Below are 23,920 nucleotides of genomic sequence, written 5' to 3' on the forward strand. Positions count from 1 at the left end.
ACGTCGAAGTCCGTATATATTAGTACATCGACCAATCTGCCAAAACGGGATTTTCGCTTCAAATAAATTACCTGCATTAAAGCCGGGTCAGCAATATTGAGTTGGATACAAAGTGTCTAGCCTTAGTCCTTTTGACAAGTTCGACAATGATACGCAAATAAATTAGAAAGAATTGAGCCCTTTGCAGATAATGGCAGACCAAAAGGCCAGCACCTTTGAAAAGTGGACGGTTCACATGAAACCTTATCAGCGAGCTATCTCAGACCAGCTAACATAACTGTTTAAGGAATATAAAAGGTAAGGTCGGTTAAGTTTTCAATGTAAAATCTTAAGGTTTTATATAAAATTAATGTGTAACTGAATTCATAAATGTAAGTATGAATTATGAAATCATTTACAATATTTTATTTTATGCTGTGTCTTATTTATCATACGTAAAATTAAGTAATAATTATGAATTAGCTAAGTTCACGAACCTTGCACAATAAATGGTTGGATAGAAAAAAAGGTTTGAATTTTTTACATCGAGAATTGGTTCATATGAATACCTTACCAAGGGTTTGCCTCTTTGTGCTCTGAAGTTACGTCAAATTATTTAAACGTGAACGGAAATTTGACAGTGGTTTTAAAACTGAACTATAAATGCATATCACAAAAGTTTAACAACTTTGCGTCTTGATGGGGGAGAAGGGGGGAAGGTTTATTTGACCGTCGATCGTCGTCGGGCGTCGAACCTAGTTAACGTATTAGACCTGTAAGTTTGAGGGAGATAGTAAACGGACTGGATGTTTCCCAAGATAAAGTCGATCTGATTCTTCGACGTGCATACGTGTATTCTGTTTTAAAAAGGTTTTGCATTCATTGTATGAAATACTGTTCCAAAATGCAAAGTATTTGTTTCATTCATATACTTCAGGTATCACTTTATCAAACAAAACATTTCATTTTGGACAAAAATGGACATAATTTTCAAATTACTTTATTTCTAAATTACCTCCCTTTCAATGATAACAGAAGAAATATGATCCCTTAAAATAAAAGTATCAGTCAATGCCAGTACAAACTTCGTTATCTTAAATTATTAATAATTTGCCTCCCGTTTAAAGACTGTGGAAGCGTGTGCTTTTTCCTAATTACAATTGTAATTGCGTTGCTTGAACCACGAGTCAAAAGTTATGATATTTCAACTGGTTAGATTTATAACAGACTTCAAATCTTTGTCACCTTTTTGAAGATATGTTTATCTTTCATCTGCGCATTATTTCAATATGTTTTATTTGCCAAAAAAGGGCCTTTATTGCAATTGCTTTTATTCAAATTAGTTCATGTTCTATGCGGCATTTGGTTTTCTTGGCTATGAGTTGAAAATAACCAAATCTGTTATAATTTTGAAATTATCATGAAACTTCAGCACAATATTGCAGCACAGACATTATTAATTCATACAGGAATAATAATATGTTGAAGTAGTATTATTTACGTTGTTTTTCTTTCAGAAAAAAATGTTGCGTGATTAGAAAATTTAATAGTGAATATGCATTTACGAGTCCAATAAGATATCAATTAATATATGTACACGCGTCATCTTTCAAAATTTGAGGTTAACATTTGCACCTGATAATGGGCTTGGTTTTTCTTATCTGGTGTTCTATAAAGGAGCCGGTGAAGCCGCTTGCCTTAAGATAAGAGTGCACATCAAACTGGCACAAACTGTACTGAAAATCGGTCTTTTTGCGTAACGTATGTTAAAGATATGTATGCGTTCTATTGTTTGCGTAATGGCATCTTGATTTATGTCATTTAACATTGTTTCAGTAAATTAAAGTGAGACTCTTATTTAAAATCAACACATACACAAAAGCAAACATCAGTTTGCACTGATAAACCTTTAAAGCTGCACTCTCACAGATTAAAAGTTTGACATCTTTTTTATTTTTTGTCTTGGAAAGAGCCAATGTATGCGAAAATGCATGGAAACCAGTGATATAAGACTGTTGACAAAAAATGAGATAGCAGAATTTTAAATTAAAGTTAAAAACATGATGTCTTATGCATTTTTCTTAAACCGTTAGTGTGACGGCTGACCGAAATCTGGGTTTATTTTAGAAAAATCATTGGCGTTCTCAATGCGACCATCGGCGTTCTCCAAAATATGACAGTTTAGGACGCGGTAAGGACGCCAGTCCGGTGTGACGGCAGTATTAGTAACGTTTTAAGCCATAAAACTTTAATTTTCCAAAGGAGATATGAACATCTGCGATGTGACCTTTTGCCAGCAATCTTTTATCATTGGTTTGCAGATATTTACGCATGAATTTACTTTATCCGAGACAAAAAAAAATAAGTTGTGAAAGCTGTTTATCTGTGAGAGTGCAACTTCCAATATTTACTAAATGATGCATTTATGGAAAAGATTAATTACTGATTACAGGATTGTAACCGTGTATTTCATAGCTAAAAATGCAAAAATATTAAATGACTGGTGAATGCTAAAATATTTACTGTGCTCTACTTTAGTCTCATTTGGTAGAAATAACATGTTTTATGCTCATTTCTTTCAAATTAAACTCGGTCTCCTTCAGGATAACTGCAGTTTTGACATTTATTTATGTTTTTGGAATATTAAAACAATATAATTAATTGTGGTTAATCTTATTTGGGAGTAAGAGTGCATCTTTAAATAATAAATAATATCATAGTTTCACTCGACGGCAAAGAGCGCTATCAGATGATATGATTCAAGTACAAGACATGATAGGGGACGGTCTCTTGCCAGAGATCAGACTCACGAATCAAAACTGAATAATTTACAATCTTTGAAAATTTCCTTCTTTGCCGAAGAGAAGGAAATTTACAAGGAAATTAAAGTGACCAGTTTCGCTTCTTTTGTTTCCTATATCAAGAGGTCAAGTGCACACCTGAGCAGTTTCAGAAACGGACTGACAGCTGGAGATAACGCTTTAGTATTTTTCAACGTACATGTGTTTTCACTATTTCAGATGACTAAACTAGCAGTTGTAGTATTGGCCATACTAGCAGTCGGCTCAGCCTCAGGTCAGTCAGGTTTTACTTTATTGATTAAGTACTTTAACATGTAGCATGACAACATGACACTGTCTGACCATTACATTTGAGATACAATAAATATACAGCCGAGCCATTTTGGCTCGAACTCCCCGGCACCGGCAAAAATTCCTCGAAAATCTCGAGCCAAGCGGAAATGTTTTTCTCCCACCTCAGAAAAGTTGATCCAATAATTTGACCATGCTAGAAATTCTTATCTTGCCCACGGGCGAAGATAAAATGCCCGTTTAACTCCTTTTTAATGATCAGCACATTGTTATTACCTCCCTTGTTGAAGACTGTCGTCTGTAGCATTATGGAAATCGTGTCTTGTGGCAATATTTAGAACACTAATTAAGTATTTCTCGCTTCAAATGTCACCATAAAACAGTTTTCTCGCACCTTTCAAAAAAATAATGCTTCACTCTCCTTAGAACTATTTAAAGACAGATTAACATAATCTGAATCACTGCGCGCATATTTCCATGACAACCACGAAATATCGCATATTCATACGCAAATATTTTCAATAAGCACACTTAATTTTGTTTAACTGAGGTGGGGGTAAAAAGCATTTACCATAGCCGCTCGTGAAAGATAGGTTCATCCCAACCTTCTCACAGGGTGTTTTGCGGAAAAAATATCTCCAGGCATTGCATTTAGACATTTAGGACGTAATTAATCACGTGGTACACACACACTGATATTGGACATTTTATGATTGGTTGCATTTTTTCTCGCGTTAATGCTGTATGAACGCGAAAGGGCATGCGAACAATTTTTTTATAGCAATAGTGAAACAAACAATGACCTCATAATGCACCAGTCAACTGTAACCACGCCCTTACCCAAGGTCCGTGGAATAACGGGGACTTTGACTTTCGGTCTAGCCAACCCCGGGTAAAATCTCCGCCCTGCGGGAACGAACTGCTAGTAAAATCCTCGCCAAATCCCCCCTCACCTCAGGGACCCAAGGTTAGACCCATTCCCCGCTATTTTCAACACGAGGGAAAAACCACCGCGTTCTCCCGGCAAGCGGGGCCACCTGGAAGGTAAAACACGGCCCATTTCCCCGGCTATCCCCGGTAAACCCCCGGACCTGGGGGCCGTGTTACAATTGCCTGGTGCATAACTCCTTGCGTGCTTTAATTGCAACCAAGTCCCCGCTATTCCCCGGACCTTGGGGGGGGGGGGCGTGGTTACAATTGACTGATGCGTTATACAATATAAACTTCAAATTTCATTTACACGAAGGTCTAGGCGAATGTAAATATTAATGAGTATCAACATAATGTACAAAAGAAAGCGCTTTTATATAAAGCAAAATATATATTTAATTGTTTTGAATAATGTCATTCTGTTATGTGGAAATATGAGTTCAGATTGAGAAATTACTTCAGTACTTTTGTGATATTTTAATGCACCAGTCAATTGTTGCCACGGCCCCTCCAGGTGCGGGCAATAGCGGGGACCTTTACTTTCCGTCCAGCAAAGCCCGGGTAAAATCCCCGGGGACAAACTGCTGGCAAAATCCCCGCCAAATGCCCCCGCACGCCAGTGACCTAGGTGAGGCCCATCCCCCGCTATTTTTGTCGCGAAGACAAAACCATCGCATGCACCCTGCACTGCGGGGCCACCTGGAATGTAAAAAAACGGCCCATTTACCCGGTTCCCCGATATACCCACGGACCTGGGGGTGCCGTTGTTACAGATGACTGGTGCATAAGTCTGAATAAGGCAGACAACTACAGTAACAAAGACACAGAGTAACAGTTAGAGTTATCTCTCATTTATAAAAGGAAAACTATTAGTCTCAGTGACCTACTTTCGTTTTGTGAATTTTTGAATCCATGTTTAAGATTTTGTGTATTTTGTGTATATGCGTTTTAAATTACGTGAACGAGCCATGTATTAGGAAATACGTACACAGTAGGTATCTTACTGTCGTTGATGTTTTGAAATAATGATTATTATTATGCAAAACATATACAGTTAATATCAATGCCTTTAAACCCAATATGCTTCCGGAATTAAGGTGGAAATATGCTAAATTAGGCAATAATTGTTTTGATTAAGCGTCATATATTAATAAGGTATGATTATTTATTGAATCATTGAACAGCGAATGTACTTTTCCGCATGTAAGAAAATCAAGTGTTTGTCCATTAAAGGCAGATGATATGCAGGGGCGGATCCAGGATTTGACGTAAGGGGGCGTAACTAAGGGGCGTAATCTTCTAACTTGCGCCTCTCTCTCAGAACCAAAATTTATTTGGTTAAATTTGTTGGCATGGTGATTTGCGGGTACTTCCTTAAGAATTTTTAAAATTGCTAGACTGAATTGGCTTCTTTTTGAGCGTATAACCTTTCTCCTAAATTGAAATAAAAAGTTAACTTGGACGATTTTAGGATGAGGGCGCCGAAGGGTCCCCACCCACTGGATCCGCTAGTGTTAACTCTGGAAACTTTCCGCGTGTTTTTCTTGAATGCGTCCAATGATTGTGCTTCCCAAATAATGTTTAAACTAAATAAGATAAGTCGATGTGTAATGTTTGCAGGGCCTTTTCTACCCATTTTGGAAAAAGACCCTAGACATTTTGCGAAAATTTGCATCGCGAAATATACCGAAATTTTGAAAATTTACGGTTAAAAGAACAAACTTTTCAGTCTCTTGCGAATATGGAAATTATTATATTTAAGTTTCTTTCCCTTGCGAAAGACCTGAAAAGACTGAAATATCAGTTGCAATGAATCATGACTTATAACAGTTCATAAAAAAATGATTGGGATTTTTTTCTGAAGAGTGGGAAAAATGTCTCATGTTTTGCTTTCGGAAGGGGTCCGATAGTCGGACTCGTGGGTACTATAAAAAAAGGCCTGATTTGGCATATGCTTTAGTTTTTTTAAACCAATCCGTATATAATTTAGACATGCATAGTATTGTCTTTTCAATCCTATACTTTTAATTTATATTATCGATATATATATCTACTTACAGCCGCCCTGCGCCGAGTATGTTACCACACGAATTGGTCGCAGTACCGGAATGGTCCCGCAAAGTTCTACCCCGAGAACATTGACCCGACCCTCTGTACTCACATCATCTACTCGTTCGCCAAGTTGAACGGCAACAAACTCGCTCCATTTGAATGGAATGACGAGTCGACCCCATGGATGAAGGGCATGTAAGTGTTCAAATATATGTTTATAAGACCACTGATGTCATAATAAAAAATACCGATAAACAAAAGCCTCCGCACATGATCTGATCGTTCAACAATCTGAAAGGTAACGAACTCGCCCTGACGAGTCTTCCCCCTTAGACGAAGGGCAGTTGGTATATGTGTCATAGTATATGTACAGTATATTTGTATAAGTACATATAAGTGTATAAGTACACATATGCCCTTAAAAATACAACAACTCTAAGTCTTTGTACTCACAATCGTCTCGTTTAACAAGCTGAACAGCCACAAACTCGTTCAAACTTAATGGAACGACGGGTTTACACCTTGGAATGGCATGTGAGTACGGAACATGAGTGTTTGTACTGGGGTAGATGGTCACAAATCGTGAACTTATAAGCACATCAGATATTCGTTTACCATTAACTCGCTGCCTGCGAGTGTAATGGCAAGAACATCCCTTTCAAGTGACATATTTATCATGAGTTTGAATGAATTGAGTATCAGCAAACAAATCTCAAAGACTTTGCGAATGAATTCATGAGCAAGCATATACTGTCTTTGGATGTTTGTCTTGATTTGTCTTACAACTACATAACTATACTCACAAAACGTAGCGGCCGAAAGCCTTTCAAGGTTTTAAGCGCTTTGATTCTCATGTGATAGAACTCATTATTCTCATTTATTTAAAACATGACATTTATTTGCATAGCTTATGTGTGACAACGTAGGTACATGGATGGTAAACTTGGACTTAAAACACCGTTTCAAGTCAGGCAATTTTCTATTTTCACTTTGTAAACCGAAATCAATCGCTCAGCTTATACATTCAATAACTTTTTTGTTAAGGCCTCTAGAAACAAAAGTTAAAAAAAAACGAGAGACGATTACACGTGTGGTCTCCGGGTAAGTGTATTTATATTGCGAGAAAGGTGATGTAACTTACTTACAAGGTGAAAATATCTACCTGTAACACCGAAATATCTTCAAACGCCGCCATTTGATTCGGCTTCACAAAATTCCCTCACTTAAAATTCGGCAAACACAAATCACGTTGGACCCCCTGATATTTGTAGCTACGAGTCACGAAATTCAGTTTGAGTCATTCATGACATTTTCTATGATTTAAAACAGATGTTTCAATATTCAAAATCTTGTACTTAAACGGGAAATACAATAAAAATATATCAGCAAAAAACATTAATTCGTCATTTTTATACGTATTACAGTACCATGATAAATCGTCATAAATTTAAATGTATATTTTTGTGTACATTTTGGATGTCAAACGCGATTCCTTTAGAAAAACAATAATTATGATAAATTGATAAAAACCGTTTACGTCCCTAAATCAAATGTCAACTTCATGATTAGTAATATATGAAAAGGTGAACATTTATAGACAAAAAATTAAAATGTGGTAAAACTATGAAATATGCCAACCATAATCACTACATATAATACAAAAATATTTGCATGTTTTTTTTGTAAACAACCGATAACATGTGTTTGACACGATTTTAGTACGTCATTTGCAATCATGCGTAAAAAACGTGTGTTTATTTTTATAAAAATCATTCAGGCTGTAAGTAATATGCGGTTTGTTCAAATCTAGATTGCGTAAGAGCAGGGTTACGTTACCTGCTATCAATTTCAATTAATCATAGAAAGGTTTAATTGGTGATCTTGTATCCCATAAATCAACATAAAATTGTAATATTTCAAAATTATTTTCTTGCCCTATTTTCACAAGGAGAAAGACGTGCGTTTCTACCATAAATCTTTTAACAAAGTTTAACAGGGACTAGACACCAGATGACACAATTGCAAGACAAAAGGAAAATTGTCAAAACTTTAAAATTACATAAAATTTATATCGTTGTGAACAGCGCGTTGAATCTTACTTTCTGATGTATCACATCTCTTCCGACACATGTATCTTTCGCAGTTTTTGCGAATTTCCAATACGAAATTTAATGGGTCTATCTTCCACGCAAATCCCAGTTCATTTAAAAAAGGTGTGATATATGTATCTGTACTAATCACGTGACTATCACACTATCACATGCTTAACATAAATTATTTTTATTTTTAAACGGAAAAAAATCAGCTGTGACAGCGACAACATATTATTCCAACCATTTTAAATGATGTATTGTCGGCCTTATTTTAGTTAGTATTGGCAATTCTAGTCTTGTTTTGTGATAATAATGTATTTGCCTATTTTGGGACCATCTGGTGTCTAGTCCCTTAAATAATAGAATTGAAATAACAGGGACAAGGCCAGTCGCCAAAAGTTGAATAACGAACCTTTCATTTTATTGTCATCACGCAATAACCTCCCTTGTTGAAGACCGTCGTCTGTAACATCATGGAAATCTTGTCTTGTGGCAATATATACAATTCTATTTATTTTTTTCAATGTCAGCATTACGTTTTCCGAAACGAACTGATTTATTCGAACCTGATCTTGGAATAAATATAGACTTTTGCTAAATTTACACTCAACGTTTGACGAAAATTTGAACTACATAGTTGCTTTTCAAATTATTCAATGGACGTTATCGTTATGCACAAGTCAATTGTAACAACGCCCCCCCCCCCCTCGCAGGTAAGGGGGTATACCGGGGTAAGCGGGGGAAATGGGCCATGCTTTTACCTTCCATGTGACCCCGCTTTGCTGAGAGAATGTGGTGGTTTTGTGTTCGCGCCGAAAAAAGCGGCGAATGGGCCTTACCTAGGATGTCCCCGTTATGCGGGGGCATTTGGCGGTGATTTTGCCAGCAGTTTGTGCCCGAAGGGCGGGAATTTTACCTTGGATTGGCTGGACTCAAAGGAAAAGTCGCCGCTATACCCCGGACCTGGGGGGGGGGGGGGCGTGGTTACAATTGACTTGTGCATAAGTAGGTCTATATTGTTTGATTTGATGAATGTTATGGTGCAGCATAGGCTGAAACAAATGAATTTAAAGACTGTATTGGTTATAATAATGGAGGCTTATCCTATTATTATCTTCTTAAAGGTACGAGCGATTCGGTGCCATTAAACAACAGAATCCCTCTGTCAAGGTTCTATTGGCCGTCGGCGGGTGGAACATGGGATCACCTCCATTTACACGCATGGTTGGTTCTGACGCGAGCCGTCGGGAGTTCGCCACCACTTCAGTTGCGTTTCTGAGGAAACACGGATTCGACGGCCTCGATATGGACTGGGAGTACCCTGCCAACCGTGGAAGCCCCGCCGTCGACAAGCAGAGATTTGTTGATCTTCTCCGGGTATGCAGGCATGGTTTGTGTATATGTAATGTTTAGATGACATGAAGTAACATTCTAATGATTAAGAATGTGCGGAGTGAGCGTAGCGATCGAGCCATTCTTGATTATTAAAATATTACTTTAGGTCAGTTAACTGTCTTAGAATACTACCTCATTAGCTAACACATTGTCAACGTACAATCTGACGCTAGGGTAGTGTTTCTGATAAGGTACGGTAGGCGGACGTTAACACAACCGCGGAAGTATTCTAAATTAACGTTAGTAAATTAAGTTGAAAATCTGAATTATTAAAACGGTCGGTGAGATCGAAGTTTTTACGCAATATTTCCAGCTGACTAAGAAGATTATAACGCATTTTAAGTAGGCGTCACGTTTTTAATATGTTTTATAACACAGATAGTGGTTTAATAGCAAGTCGGCAAAACATACAACGTACAAAATAACCTTTGAAGAGTTTAGGGCTTTTAAACATACATGTAAGTCAACGCTTAAAGCCAATCAAAGCGCGAGGCGCTGAAAGACTATCTGCGGGCAAATATGTGAGAACTTCAGCAATAATTCCATTCAAGATGCACAGCTTATCACTTAAGGCGACGTATCTCTATGTATTTAAAGTCACAATCAGAGGCGTAGCCAGACTTTACCGAATGTTACGCATTTAAGGGGGAGGGTGTGGAATGGAGAATATCCCTGTAGCCGGTTGGGGGTTCGGGGGGGGGGGGGGTCTACCCAGTGGAAAACAATGGAAAATGGAACGAACATATCAATTTTGAGCTTAGCCCTCGACCTTTCATTTTTCAAATAAATGTTACGCACATGCGTAAGTGCGTAACGCTGGCTTCGCCCATGACAATGCATGCCCCTTTCAATCGCTTCTAAGGATTTTCGGTGCTTAGATTAAATATCATACGTTATGCAAGTTTTATGAACATACACGTTTTAATTGTTTAAAGAAAATGATTTTATTTTTACGAGCAACTTTAGAAATAATTCCTATCAAAATGCAGAGCTTATCAGATGGGTCGTTTTCCTGCGGTGAGGACAAACATGTTGTCAGTTAATGTATGTAGAAACTATTTTTAGATTATCGGAAACTGTTTTAAGACAATGGGAATATGATTGTGCTTTTTCAAGTTTTATTGATAAATACAGGTTATTTATGTGTTACGTAAATATCTGTGTAGAAATAATACTAGTGCTGTTATGAAGGCTTCGCACACTTTAGATGTTTTACAGGTTAAATCCGAACTACTTTGCTTCATCAAACGTATGAATGACTCAATGTCGTATCAGGGCATGTGTGTTAGAATAAATTGAAAGCCTTATGTCCAAAACAATGGCAAGAATGGAATGAAGCTACTACGCGAAAAAAATGAAAACATCTTAATAGAAAAGTATACGCCTAAAGGTCATAGAATGAATAGTATTTTGTAATTGTATAGCTGGCAAATCATAGCTAGTATTTGAAGCATTAGCAACGCGAAACCTGAGATACAACTATTTTGACTTTCAGACAATCATTTTTGTTTCTTATCTCATAAAACGGTAATATCAAAAAGACACCATTACAAATAAGCTTGCTTCAGGGTCACACCAGGTTATAATAACAAACCATGCAGGCGATGGGACACTTGCGGTCGGTAATACATCTTGGGCTAGACTCAGAGTGGATATCAGTATGTTAACTGCCTACCAGAGTCTCCATTATTTTGACCCATTAATCTCGTAAATATAACGATCTAAAAATAGTTATGTCCTGCTAAAAATAAAACGCCGGGATACAGAAATACAGCGCGGAAATAGCCAAACAAGCAAGAACTCATACTCGGAACGCAATACAACTAATCTATTTTTATGATTTTGTCGTCATTCTGCTAAAGATAGAGCGCATTGAGACAAAAACATGGGTTAAAACGACATGAATAGAAGTAGTTCTTTGGAATTTGCGGTCTTAAGACTACTTGCGCGCATGCGCAGATAGTATAAAAATCAGTCAGGTAATGTAGTTGAAACTATTTCTAGATTATCGGAAATTGTCTGTTCTAAGAATGGGAATATGATTGTGCCTTTTCAAGTATTATTGATAAATAAATGTTTTTATGGTGCTGTTATGAATGCTTCGCACTCTTTAATTGTGTGTTTTACAGGTTAAATCCGAACTACTTTGCTTCATCACAAGTATGCATAACTCAATGTCGTATCAGGGCAAGTGTGTTAGAATAAATTGAAAGGCTTATGTCCAAAACTATGCCAAGAATACACCGGAACGAACCTTTTACGCAAAAAATGTAAACATCTTTTTAGAAAAGTATACGCTAAAAATTATAGAATGAATATTATTTTGTTATTGTATATCAGGCAAATCATAGTATTTGAAGCATTAGTTTAAACATATTTATTTTACAACGATTGTGAATTACGATTATCAGAAATACACCCTTACAAATAAGCGTGCTTCATGGTCACACCAGGTTATAATAACAAAACCTGCAGGCGATGAGACACTTGCGGTCGGTAGTAATTTCTAAAACATCTTGGGCTGAGCTCAGAGTGAATATCAGTATGTTACCTTCCCACCAGAGCATCTATTATTTTTACTCACACTAATCTGATAAATATAACGATCTATAAATAATTATATTTTGCTAAAAATATAACGCCGGAATACAGAAATACAGCGCGGAAATAGGCGAACAAGCAAGAACTCATACTCGGATAATCTATTTTTATGGTTTCGACGTCATTCTGCTACTAAACATAGAGCGCATTGAGACAAAAAATGGGTAAAAACGACATGAATAGAAGTAGTTCTTTGGAGTTTGCGGTCTTAAGACTACCTGCGCGCATGGTCTAAAAATGTTTTTTTTAATATTAGTACTCGTGTTTTCACAGACTTTGCACGAGGAATTCGCCCGGGAGCAGGTCCCAGCAGGTCTTTCGCCGCTCATGTTGTCGGCGGCCGTCGGCGCCGGAAAGGACAAGATTGATACCGCATATGATGTTCCCGCGATTTCTCAGTAAGTTTAAAAACGCCTACTAGTTTACTTCTGAAATACAGTCGAACCCCGTTGGCTCGAACTGGTTTGGCTCGAATTCCTCGATGGCTCGAACTGGATGTTAAGGACCGACTTCTATAAACTTAAGGTAAACAATCCCGCTTGGCTCGACTTTTCTGAGGCTCGAGGTATTTCCCTGGTCCCTGGGAGTTCGAGACAACGTGGTTCGACTGAATACATAAAATTAATACCATATTTAGTGGCAATCGGATTCTGGTAGATTGTTTTTGTAGCTAAATAAAATTCGTGATACATTTCAGTTTCTAGTAGAATGTTTATGTAGGTAAATATAATACGTGATGCGTTCAAAGTTTAAAAGTATCAAATAGTTATTTCTTGCAAACAGATGTCTAAGTATGTTTTAAAACGCTTACTATTTGACTTCAGAAATATATACGTGGTAAACACCATATTTAGTGATAATCAGTGTCTGATAAAATGTTTTGTAGGTAAATAAAATACGTGATACGTTGAAAGTTTAACAGTATCAAATAGTTATTTCTTGTAAACAACAACAAGAACAACAAAGACAACAACATGAAAACTCGCTGGAGTGAAACAAAGAATTTGAATCGTAAGACAACAATCACAACTATGCAGAATATTTAATTCAATAAAAAGAATATTTTTATTTGTGCAACGATAAATATGTTTACTTATTTGACGATGTTATATTGCTTACACAAACTCAATCAATAACAAAAACGTAAAATAAAAATATAAATAACCTTTTTACATTGAGAACTATCAGAAGATGTCCATGCGATTAATCGATAATTAATATTCAAATAAACAAAAAATCAGGACATTTTCATCAATTTTCTTCGTATTCATATCAGCATTATTTGTGAAAATTTGAAACTATGCTCAAGTTCGAATTTATCTGAGTCGTCACTTTTAATATAGTGTTAAATGAGCACAATAATAGTTGATGCATTGTCATGTTTAATGCATTTGACACTAATGAATATACCAAAAATATGTTTTTTTTTATTAAAAGCCACGTTGCCACAAGTTCTCAAGTTGAAAAAGCGCAAAAATATCGCTCATGTTTTTTTCGCCATGACTATCAGCTTGACGATTTCTCCGAAAAGGACGACTATAGTTAAAAAAAGCTGTTTGATACAACACTATCGTTGATCAACGTTTAAGCGAAAGCTAGTACATAAAAGATGTTAAGTTCTGCAAATAGAAAATAACCTTTTTGTTGATAGAGTCTTGGACGTTGTAAAGAGCTACGGATATTTTTGAATTTGATTAAGCATGTCGAGGAGAAAAAAAAAATGATGGACCCGGTTTCATGGAGGCTTTTGTTGTTCAATCTGACAACTATGTGGTACACAGACCTTCCATGCTGGCATTTGTTGTTCAATCTTGAAACTATTTGGTACACAGACCTTCCAAGCTGGCATTTGTTGTTCAATCTTGAAACTATTTGGTACATAGTCCTTCCATGCTGACATTTGTTGTTCAATCTTACAACTATTTGGTACACAGACCTTCCATACTTGCGTTTGTTGTTCAATCTTACAACTATTTGGTACACATACCTTCCATACAGGCATTTGTTGTTCAATCTTACAACTATTTGGTACACAGACCTTCCAAGCTGGCATTTGTTGTTCAATCTTGAAACTATTTGGTACATAGTCCTTCCATGCTGACATTTGTTGTTCAATCTTACAACTATTTGGTACACAGACCTTCCATACTTGCGTTTGTTGTTCAATCTTACAACTATTTGGTACACATCTTCCATACAGGCATTTGTTGTTCGATCTTAAATCTATTTGGTACACACCTTACATACTGGCAATTGTTGTTCAATCTTGAAACTATTTGGTACACAGACCTTCCACACAGGCATTCGTTGTTCAATCTTACAACTATTTGGTACACAGACCTTCCATACTGGCATTTGTTGTTCAATCTCACAACTATTTGGTACACAGACCTTCCATACTGGCATTTGTTGTTCAATCTTACAACTATTTGGTACACAGACCTTCCATACTGGCATTTGTTGTTCAATCTCACAACTATTGGGTAAACAGACCTTCCATACTGGCATTTGTTGTTCAATCTTACAACTATTTGGTACACAGACCTTCCATACTGGCATTTGTTGTTCAATCTCACAACTATTGGGTAAACACCTTCCATACTGTCATTTGTTGTTCAATCTTACAACTATTTGGTACACAGACCTTCCATACTGTCATTTGTTGTTCAATCTTACAAAGATTTGGTACACATACCTTCCATACCGGCATTTGTTATTCAGTCTTACAACTATTTGGTACACATACCTTCCATACAGGCATTTGTTGTTCAATCTCACAACTATTGGGTACACATACCTTCCATACCGGCATTTGTTGTTCAATCTTACAACTATTGGGTACACATACCTTCCATACCGGCATTTGTTGTTCAATCTCACAACTATTGGGTACACATACCTTCCATACCGGCATTTGTTGTTCAATCTTACAACTATTTGGTAAACAGACCTTCCATACTGGCATTTGTTGTTCAATCTTACAACTATTTGGTAAACAGACCTTCCATATTGGCATTTGTTGTTAAATCTTACAACTATTTAGTACACAGACCTTCCATACTATCATTTGTTGTTTAATTTTACAACTATTTGGTGCACAGACCTTCCATACTGGAATTTGTTGTTCAACCTCACAACTATTTGGTACACAGACCTTCCATACTGGAATTTGTTGTTCAATCTTACAACTATTTGGTACACAGACCTTCCATACTGTCATTTGTTGTTCAATCTTACAACTATTTTGCACACATGCCTTCAATATGGACATTTATTGATCAGCCATAACCACTCTTTGGAGACAGACCTTCCATACTGGCCATTTTGTGCAATTTTACATCTAAGTGGTCAACAGATCTTCCATACTGACATTTGTTGTTCAAATCTTATGTTTTATGGACACAGAACTTGCAGACTTGCATTTGTTGTTCAAATCTTACGTATTTGGGACACCGAACTTGCATACTGACATTTGTTGTTCAAATCTTACGTTTTTTGGACACAGAACTTGCATACTGGCATTTGTTGTTCAAATCTGACCTATTTGGTACACAGAACGTGAATACTTGTATTTGTTGTTCAAATATTTACACTACTTGGTATGCATGATTCATAAATTTGATGAACACAGCAGAGGTTTTGCAGTCTCGAATATGAAAACAAGATTAACTTAACTGTTCTTGTACTCTTAATTTTAGTCTACCTAATTTGTAAAAACATATAAAATCGAATTGTGGTTAATACTATATCTTTGATCATATACATTTAAAGAGAAGTTTGATTTATCAATGTTACAAAAATAAACATTGGAATTTCACTTTTCTTTGATGATAATGAATTAAGCTGCATATAAATATATGCATAAACAATCCCAAACAAAACATAGGCCATTTGTTTTCAGGTTTATAAAACAACAGTGTTACGATTACAATACGTGCCCTATTCAACGTTGTAATATTATAAGTGGTCAACACAATATTTGTTTTCAATGTGAAGGCATTATTCTTTATAAATCTTTGGCATTACGTTTATTTCGGTAAATCAGCAGTCAGCGGATTTGAATTGTAATCAGGTACATTCGGAACTCATCGGCCATTTTCCATAAAAAAACTACATCGGATGAATGCCAGTACATCAGTTGAAGAAGTTCGTTAGATTTTAAATAACGGTATTGATTAATGGTAGTGTTTGAACGTATTGTTTGTATTACGATGTTTAATATGATTGCCAGTGAAGTGCATAATTGCATAAATAATTAAGATTCCCACGAGTAAAGTCATACAGTTTAACTGCTAATTTCAAATTACATGCGATCTACTTGCAGCGTATTCAATGTGTGTATACCACGTGGTAAATTACATCACCAATGCTACTTCGGGAGGCAACATTTTGCTTCGAATGATGACTTAAACAAAGATAATATTTGTTTAACTACACCATTTTAAATGAAACAAAGGGCAGTCTATGCTGCCTTCGTTTAATTACCAGAGTTTGATTAGGTGAATAGTTTTCCCGAACACTTCGACAGCCGGTTTCCATAATAATGTTCTGACAATGCTACATTAGGCGGCGGTTTTGTGAAAAGGGTTTGTCGAAGTGTTTTAAGAAACTAAACTCTCAATCAAACTCTAGTAAAAGACGGAAAGCAACGCTATGTAAGCGGCGTAGACTGCGCCATGTTTTATTTAATATGATGAATAAATAGTAAAGTTATCCTTGTTTAAAGTCTTCATTTGAAGCAAAATATTGCCTTCCGACGTAGCATTTATGACGTAATTTATCACGTGGTATACACACACTGGTAGTTAAACTGAATAAATTTCTAACATTGTAAACCGTCCATATACATCCGAGGTTGTTTTCGACCGAAAATGGCCGATGTGTTGCGAATGAATCAGGTTAAGCGGTAGATATAAACAGTGTTAGTTCGTAGTTTACGCACTATTGTGTAGACCACTATACAAATTTTCCCATGTTATTACACAAAATAAATGGTTATAAATGTGAGTGCGTTGCATCAAATCCTTTATTTTCAAAGAACATTCTCACAACCTTTATCCATTATTCGAAGCTTTAGTGTTACCATATTACTGGTTAAATTATCCCCCGGTTTTGTGAAAAAGTGTGTCGATGTGTTTTTAAAAAACTTAACTCTAATTCAAACTCTAGTAAAAGATAGAGGACAGGGCTATGTAACCGGCGTAGACCGCATATGTTTCATTTCATATGATGAATGAATGCAAACTAATAAAATTGTTTATAGTCTTTATTTGGAGCAAAATATTGCCTTCCGATGTAGCAATAACGACGTAATTTATCACGTGGTATAAACAAACTGTTAATTAAGTATACACCACAATTGCAATGCCTTTTATAATGAAAGAACAATATAATTTCAGGTACCTAGACATGATCAACCTGATGTCTTACGACCTTCACGGATCGTGGGAGGACTTTACCGGGCACCACTCACCGCTGTACGCCCGCTCCAATGAGCAAGGGAACCAGACTTACCTCAATGTGGTACATGTCTCTTGTACCCCCATTCTTTGTTGGTCATCCCTTTAAAAGAAATGAGTTAAGAAGGTTGATGTGACTGATTAGATAAGAGGTTGTATAGGTTGATAGGGAGGAGTACTAAAAACACTGCCTAATTCGTTTAAAAGCAATTGGCAATTATGTTGAGGGAGCTAATACATCGATTGACTATACTGCCTTATGCCTTTAAACTTTCAATGCAATTGTCAATGGTGTCGAGGGTGCTCATACATCGATGAACTATTCTGCCTTATGCCTTTAAAATATAATTGCTATTGGCAAAGGTGTCGAGGGTGCTAATACATCGATGAAATATTCTGCCTTATGCCTTTAAAATATAAATACTATTGGCAATGGTGTCGAGGAGGCTTATACATCGATGGAATATTCTGCCTTATGCCTTTAAAATATAATTACTATTGGCAATGGTGTCGAGGGTGCTAATACATCGATGGAATATTCTGCCTTATGCCTTTAAAATATAATTACTATTGGCAAAGGTGTCGAGGGTGCTAATACATCGATGGAATATTCTGCCTTATGCCTTTAAAATATAATTACTATTGGCAAAGGTGTCGAGGGTGTTAATACATCGATGGAATATTCTGCCTTATGCCTTTAAAATATAGATACTATTGGCAATGGTGTCGAGGGTGCTAATACATCGATGGAATATTCTGCCTTATGCCTTTAAAATATAATTACTATTGGCAATGGTGTCGAGGGTGCTAATACATCGATGGAATATTCTGCCTTATGCCTTTAAAATATAATTACTATTGGCAAAGGTGTCGAGGGTGCTAATACATCGATGGAATATTCTGGCTTATGCCTTTAAAATATAATTACTATTGGCAAAGGTGTCGAGGGTGTTAATACATCGATGGAATATTCTGCCTTATGCCTTTAAAATATAGATACTATTGGCAATGGTATCGAGGGTGTTAATACATCGATGGAATATTCTGCCTTATGCCTTTAAAATATAATTACTATTGGCAATGGTGTCGAGGGTGCTAATACATCGATGCAATATTCTGCCTTATGCCTTTAAAATAAAGATACTTTTGGCAATGATGTCGAGGGTGCTAATACATCGATGGAATATTCTGCCTTATGCAATTTAAAATATAAATACTATTGGCAATGGTGTCGAGGGTGCTAATACATCGATGGAATATTCTGCCTTATGCAATTTAAAATATAGGTACTATTGGCAATGGTGTCGAGGGTGCTAATACATCGATGCAATATTCTGCCTTATGCCTTTAAAATAAAGATACTTTTGGCAATGGGGTCGAGGGTGCTAATACATCGATGGAATATTCTGCCTTATGCCTTTAAAATATAGATACTATTGGCAATGGTGTCGAGGGTGCTAACACATCGATGGAATATTCGGCCTTATGCCTTTAAAATATAGATACTATTGGCAATGGTGTCGAGGGTGCTAATACATCGATGCAATATTCTGCCTTATGCAATTTAAAATTTAAATACTATTGGCAATGGTGTCGAGGGTGCATACACATCGATGGAATATTCTGCCTTATGCCTTTAAAATATAAATTCTATTGGCAATGGTGTCGAGGGTGCTTATACATCGATGGAATATTCTGCCTTATGCCTTTAAAATATAAATACTATTGGCAATGGTGTCGAGGGTGCTAATACATCGATGCAATATTCTGCCTTATGCAATTTAAAATTTAAATACTATTGGCAATGGTGTCGAGGGTGCTAACACATCGATGGAATATTCTGCCTTATGCCTTTAAAATTTAAATTCTATTGGCAATGGTGTCGAGGGTGCTAATACATCGATTGGATATACTGCCTTATGCCTTTAAAATATAGATATTATTGTGAATGGTGTTGAGGGTGCTAATACATCGATGAAATATTCTGCCTTATGCAATTTAAAATATAAATACTATTGGCAATGGTGTCGAGGAGGCTTATACATCGATTGAATATACTGCCTTATGCCTTTAAAATATAAATACTATTGGCAATGGTGTCGAGGAGGCTAATACATCGATGGAATATTCTGCCTTATGCCTTTAAGATATAAATTCTATTGTCAATGGTGTCGAGGAGGCTAATACATCGATGGAATATTCTGCCTTATGCCTTTATCTTTCAATGCAATTGTCAATGGTGTCGAGGAGGCTAATACATCGATGTAATATTCTGCCTTATGCCTTTATCTTTCAATGCAATTGTCAATGGTGTCGAGGAGGCTAATACATCGATGGAATATTCTGCCTTATGCAATTTAAAATATAAATACTATTGGCAATGGTGTCGAGGAGGCTTATACATCGATGGAATATTCTGCCTTATGCAATTTAAAGTATAAATACTATTGGCAATGGTGTCGAGGAGGCTTATACATCGATGAAATATTCTGCCTTATGCAATTTAAAATATAGATACTATTGGCAATGGTGTTAAGGGTGCTAATACATCGATGGAATATTCTGCCTTATGCAATTTAAAATATAGATACCATTTGCAATGGTGTCGAGGGTGCTAATACATCGATGGAATATTCTGCCTTATGCAATTTGAAATATAGAAACTATTGGCAATGGTGTCGAGGGTGCTTATACATCGATGAAATATTCTGCCTTATGCAATTTAAAATATAGATACTATTGGCAATGGTGTCGAGGGTGCTTATACATCGATGGAATATTCTGCCTAATGCCTCTAAAATATAGAAACTATTGGCAATGGTGTCGAGGGTGCTAACACATCGATGGAATATTCTGCCTTATGCCTCTAAAATATAGAAACTATTGGCAATGGTGTCGAGGGTGCTTATACATCGATGGAATATTCTGCCTAATGCCTCTAAAATATAGAAACTATTGGCAATGGTGTCGAGGGTGCTAACACATCGATGGAATATTCTGCCTTATGCCTTTAAAATATAGATACTATTGGCAATGGTGTCGAGGGTGCTAATACATCGATGCAATATTCTGCCTTATGCCTTTAAAATAAAGATACTTTTGGCAATGGTGTCGAGGGTGCTAATGCATCGATGGAATATTCTGCCTTATGCCTTTAAAATATAGATACTATTGGCAATGGTGTCGAGGGTGCTTATACATCGATGGAATATTCTGCCTAATGTCTCTAAAATATAGAAACTATTGGCAATGGTGTCGAGGGTGCTAACACATCGATGGAATATTCTGCCTTATGCAATTTAAAATATAGATACTATTGGCAATGGTGTCGAGGGTGCTAACACATCGATGGAATATTCTGCCTTATGCCTTTAAAATATAGATACTATTGGCAATGGTGTCGAGGGTGCTAATACATCGATGGAATATTCTGCCTAATGCCTCTAAAATATAGAAACTATTGGCAATGGTGTCGAGGGTGCTAACACATCGATGGAATATTCTGCCTTATGCCTCTAAAATATAAATACTATTGGCAATGGTGTCGAGGGTGCATAAACATCGATGGAATATTCTGCCTAATGCCTCTAAAATATAAATACTATTGGCAATGGTGTCGAGGGTGCTAATACATCGATTGAATATTCCGCCTAATGCCTCTAAAATATAAATACTATTGGCAATGGTGTCGAGGGTGCTAATACATAAATGGAATATTCTGCCGAATGTCCTTAAATACAAAGGGTGATTTATCGGGGTAGCTTATGAATCGATGGAACCCTCGGCCTCATACCATCAAAGACAATGGGCAATTCCTAATGTTACCATAATACCTTGTTGTATGGTAAATGGTGTCAATTAAGCATGCAGTCGTTTGGTAAGTTGTATGGTCAATACACGTGGTTGTATACTATTAGTGTATTCAATACAGTTAGTGTTGCCAATACACGAAGAGGTTAATAATAATGATGTGAAAGATATGTTCAGCATGAACGAAACTGGAAATTGAGTGCAAATGGTATTAACATTCCCTCTCAAATATGTAGGACTGGGCTGCCACCTACTGGGTTAACCAGGGAGCCCCAAGGTCGAAGATGAACATTGGCGTGCCCCTTTACGGAAGGACCTTTAAGCTGCCATATGGTCAGTCTAACAATCAGATCGGATGCAAGGCCGCGGGCGCCGGCGCTGCTGGACTGTATACACGAGAGGCTGGGTTCTACGCCTACTATGAGGTTCGTTGAAACAAATTTAGGATCAGGTTTTTGCGGCAAGTTTAAAAGCCGAAAATGTGTCCTTATGCCAAAAAGTTATTTTTTCCGAATGTTAAAAAGAAAAAGAAAAAAACCAAACAATCCCCTAAAACATATTCATACCGAGTTTTTGAAAGCGATTATCACGCTAAGTGGCTGCTATAACATTAATGCTAAAACTCCAGTTACTTTCAATTGTTATTAATCAACAGTCCTTAACTTGCAAATATTTTGTTTGCCATTGAAACTCAAAGCATAGGTCAGATATTGAGATGCAACAACTGAACAAGTGAACTCAACAGCACCCTGGCTTAAAATCAACCATGCACTTGGTCAAACGTATTGGAAAGTATCACTATTTAAATGAATGCAGTCGAAACTCGCTATGTCTAACTCTGTTATATCGACTGGTTATGTCGAACATTCAATTATTTTCGGTTCAGTTTTAACACTTTCTTTTTTCGGTTATGTCGAACGATCGTTATCTTGAAGTACTTCCTAGGTCTAAACAACTTCGACATAGCGAGTTTTGACTATATTTTGTAAGACGAATACTTATTCTCCTAAAATAGTAGTTAAAATAACTGTTTAAAGCCATATATTCCTCAAAGTCTCCAAAAGGTTCACACACCAGGTTGTGTATACTCTGCCAACATTAGGTTTTCAAAGAGGAGTTTCCCGTGTGCAGACATGTACAACGATCTATTCATTATATGGTGCATGTATATAGCGAGTTTTGCCTATATTGTGTAAGACGAATACATACATATTCTCCTAAAATGGTAGTTAAAATAACTGTTTAAAGCCATATATTTCTCAAAGTCTCTAAAAGGTTCACACACCAGGTTGTGTATACTCTGCCAACATTAGGTTTTCAAAGAGGAGTTTCCCGTGTGCATAACATATGTTATATGGTACATGTATATGTTTGCTAATTTTACACGTCAATACTTATTTTAGGTGTGCCAACATTTGAAGGGCGGTGCCACCAAGTACCTTGAACCAGAGCAAAAAGTACCTTACTTTGTGGACGGTGATCTTTGGTGCGGGTATGATGACCCAGATAGCATCAAAGTCAAGGTATGACGTCATACAAATTTGAAATAAACCCTCACGTGTGACGTATTATTTGAAGATACTATTAAACGAGTATTATTTAGAGCAAAAACAAAAACACATTAAGCCGTAAATACTCCTTACCGAATATTGCTTTATTCGACTTTTTCACATGTTTCAGCTACGTTTATTCGTATTTGTTTATTACTTAAAGATGCACTCTTACTTCCAAATACGATTTACCACAATTGTTTTAATATACACAAAAATGATGAATAAACATAAAAAGCAATGGTTCTTATGAAGAATAAAAAGTGTACTTGAAAGAAAAGTACAGAAATCACAGTATTTTTACCATATGAGACGACAGTAGATCACAGTAATTCTTTTAGTACTCATCAATCATTTACTAGTTTTGCTTATTCAGCTATTAAATAGACGTTTACAATATTGTTATCAGTAATAATAATTTTACATGTGTATGTATTGATTTTGAATATGAGTGTCACTTTAATAATTCTAGGTCGACTACATTAAGCAAGGTGGCTTCGGAGGTGTGATGGTATGGGCCCTTGACCTTGACGACTTCAGCGGCATGTGCGGCCAGGGAAAGTACCCTCTGATGAGGGCCATTATTGATGAGATCAACCACTCTGGCCCCGCCCCTCCCATGACTAATCCACCCACAACAACAACAACTACCCGTGCTCCCACGTACGTTATTTGTGATTATTTGATCAACGTTTCGGTTCGCGTAAAATTTGTTGTACCTCCAGGCGCGTAGCTGCTTATACGCGACTACACGGCTGAATCCACGGGATTCTGACAAAAAATCAGCCAAAGTTGCAGTATGCGTACTTAACTACATAACCCTGAAACTATCCATTTTCCAGTACTAAATAAAGCACCTCAGAACGCCCAGATCGCACTAGATTTCACCATGGTTTTCAAACAATTTCGAGGGGGCATGCCCCCGCACCCCCCTAGCAAAATTATGAATCCACATGAAT

The 23,920-nt window shown here is 36.7% G+C and overlaps 1 protein-coding gene across 1 annotated transcript in view; it reads left to right on the plus strand.

Annotated features, from left to right (window-relative positions):
• Window positions 1-253: 253 nt before the first annotated feature.
• The window catches only part of LOC128204515 (chitotriosidase-1-like), a 35,543-nt gene continuing 11,876 nt past the window's right edge, over window positions 254-23,920 (plus strand). Inside the window, exons 1-9 of the mRNA XM_052905932.1 lie at window positions 254-297; window positions 3,000-3,054; window positions 6,062-6,248; window positions 9,271-9,523; window positions 12,416-12,540; window positions 17,542-17,665; window positions 21,648-21,836; window positions 22,815-22,934; window positions 23,434-23,624. Coding sequence (XP_052761892.1) covers window positions 3,000-3,054; window positions 6,062-6,248; window positions 9,271-9,523; window positions 12,416-12,540; window positions 17,542-17,665; window positions 21,648-21,836; window positions 22,815-22,934; window positions 23,434-23,624 — 1,244 coding nt within the window. The 5' untranslated portion in view covers window positions 254-297. The remainder of the gene's footprint in view (window positions 298-2,999; window positions 3,055-6,061; window positions 6,249-9,270; window positions 9,524-12,415; window positions 12,541-17,541; window positions 17,666-21,647; window positions 21,837-22,814; window positions 22,935-23,433; window positions 23,625-23,920) is intronic.

This window comes from Mya arenaria, chromosome 2, assembly GCF_026914265.1.
Source record: "Mya arenaria isolate MELC-2E11 chromosome 2, ASM2691426v1".
Classification (NCBI taxonomy): domain Eukaryota; kingdom Metazoa; phylum Mollusca; class Bivalvia; order Myida; family Myidae; genus Mya; species Mya arenaria.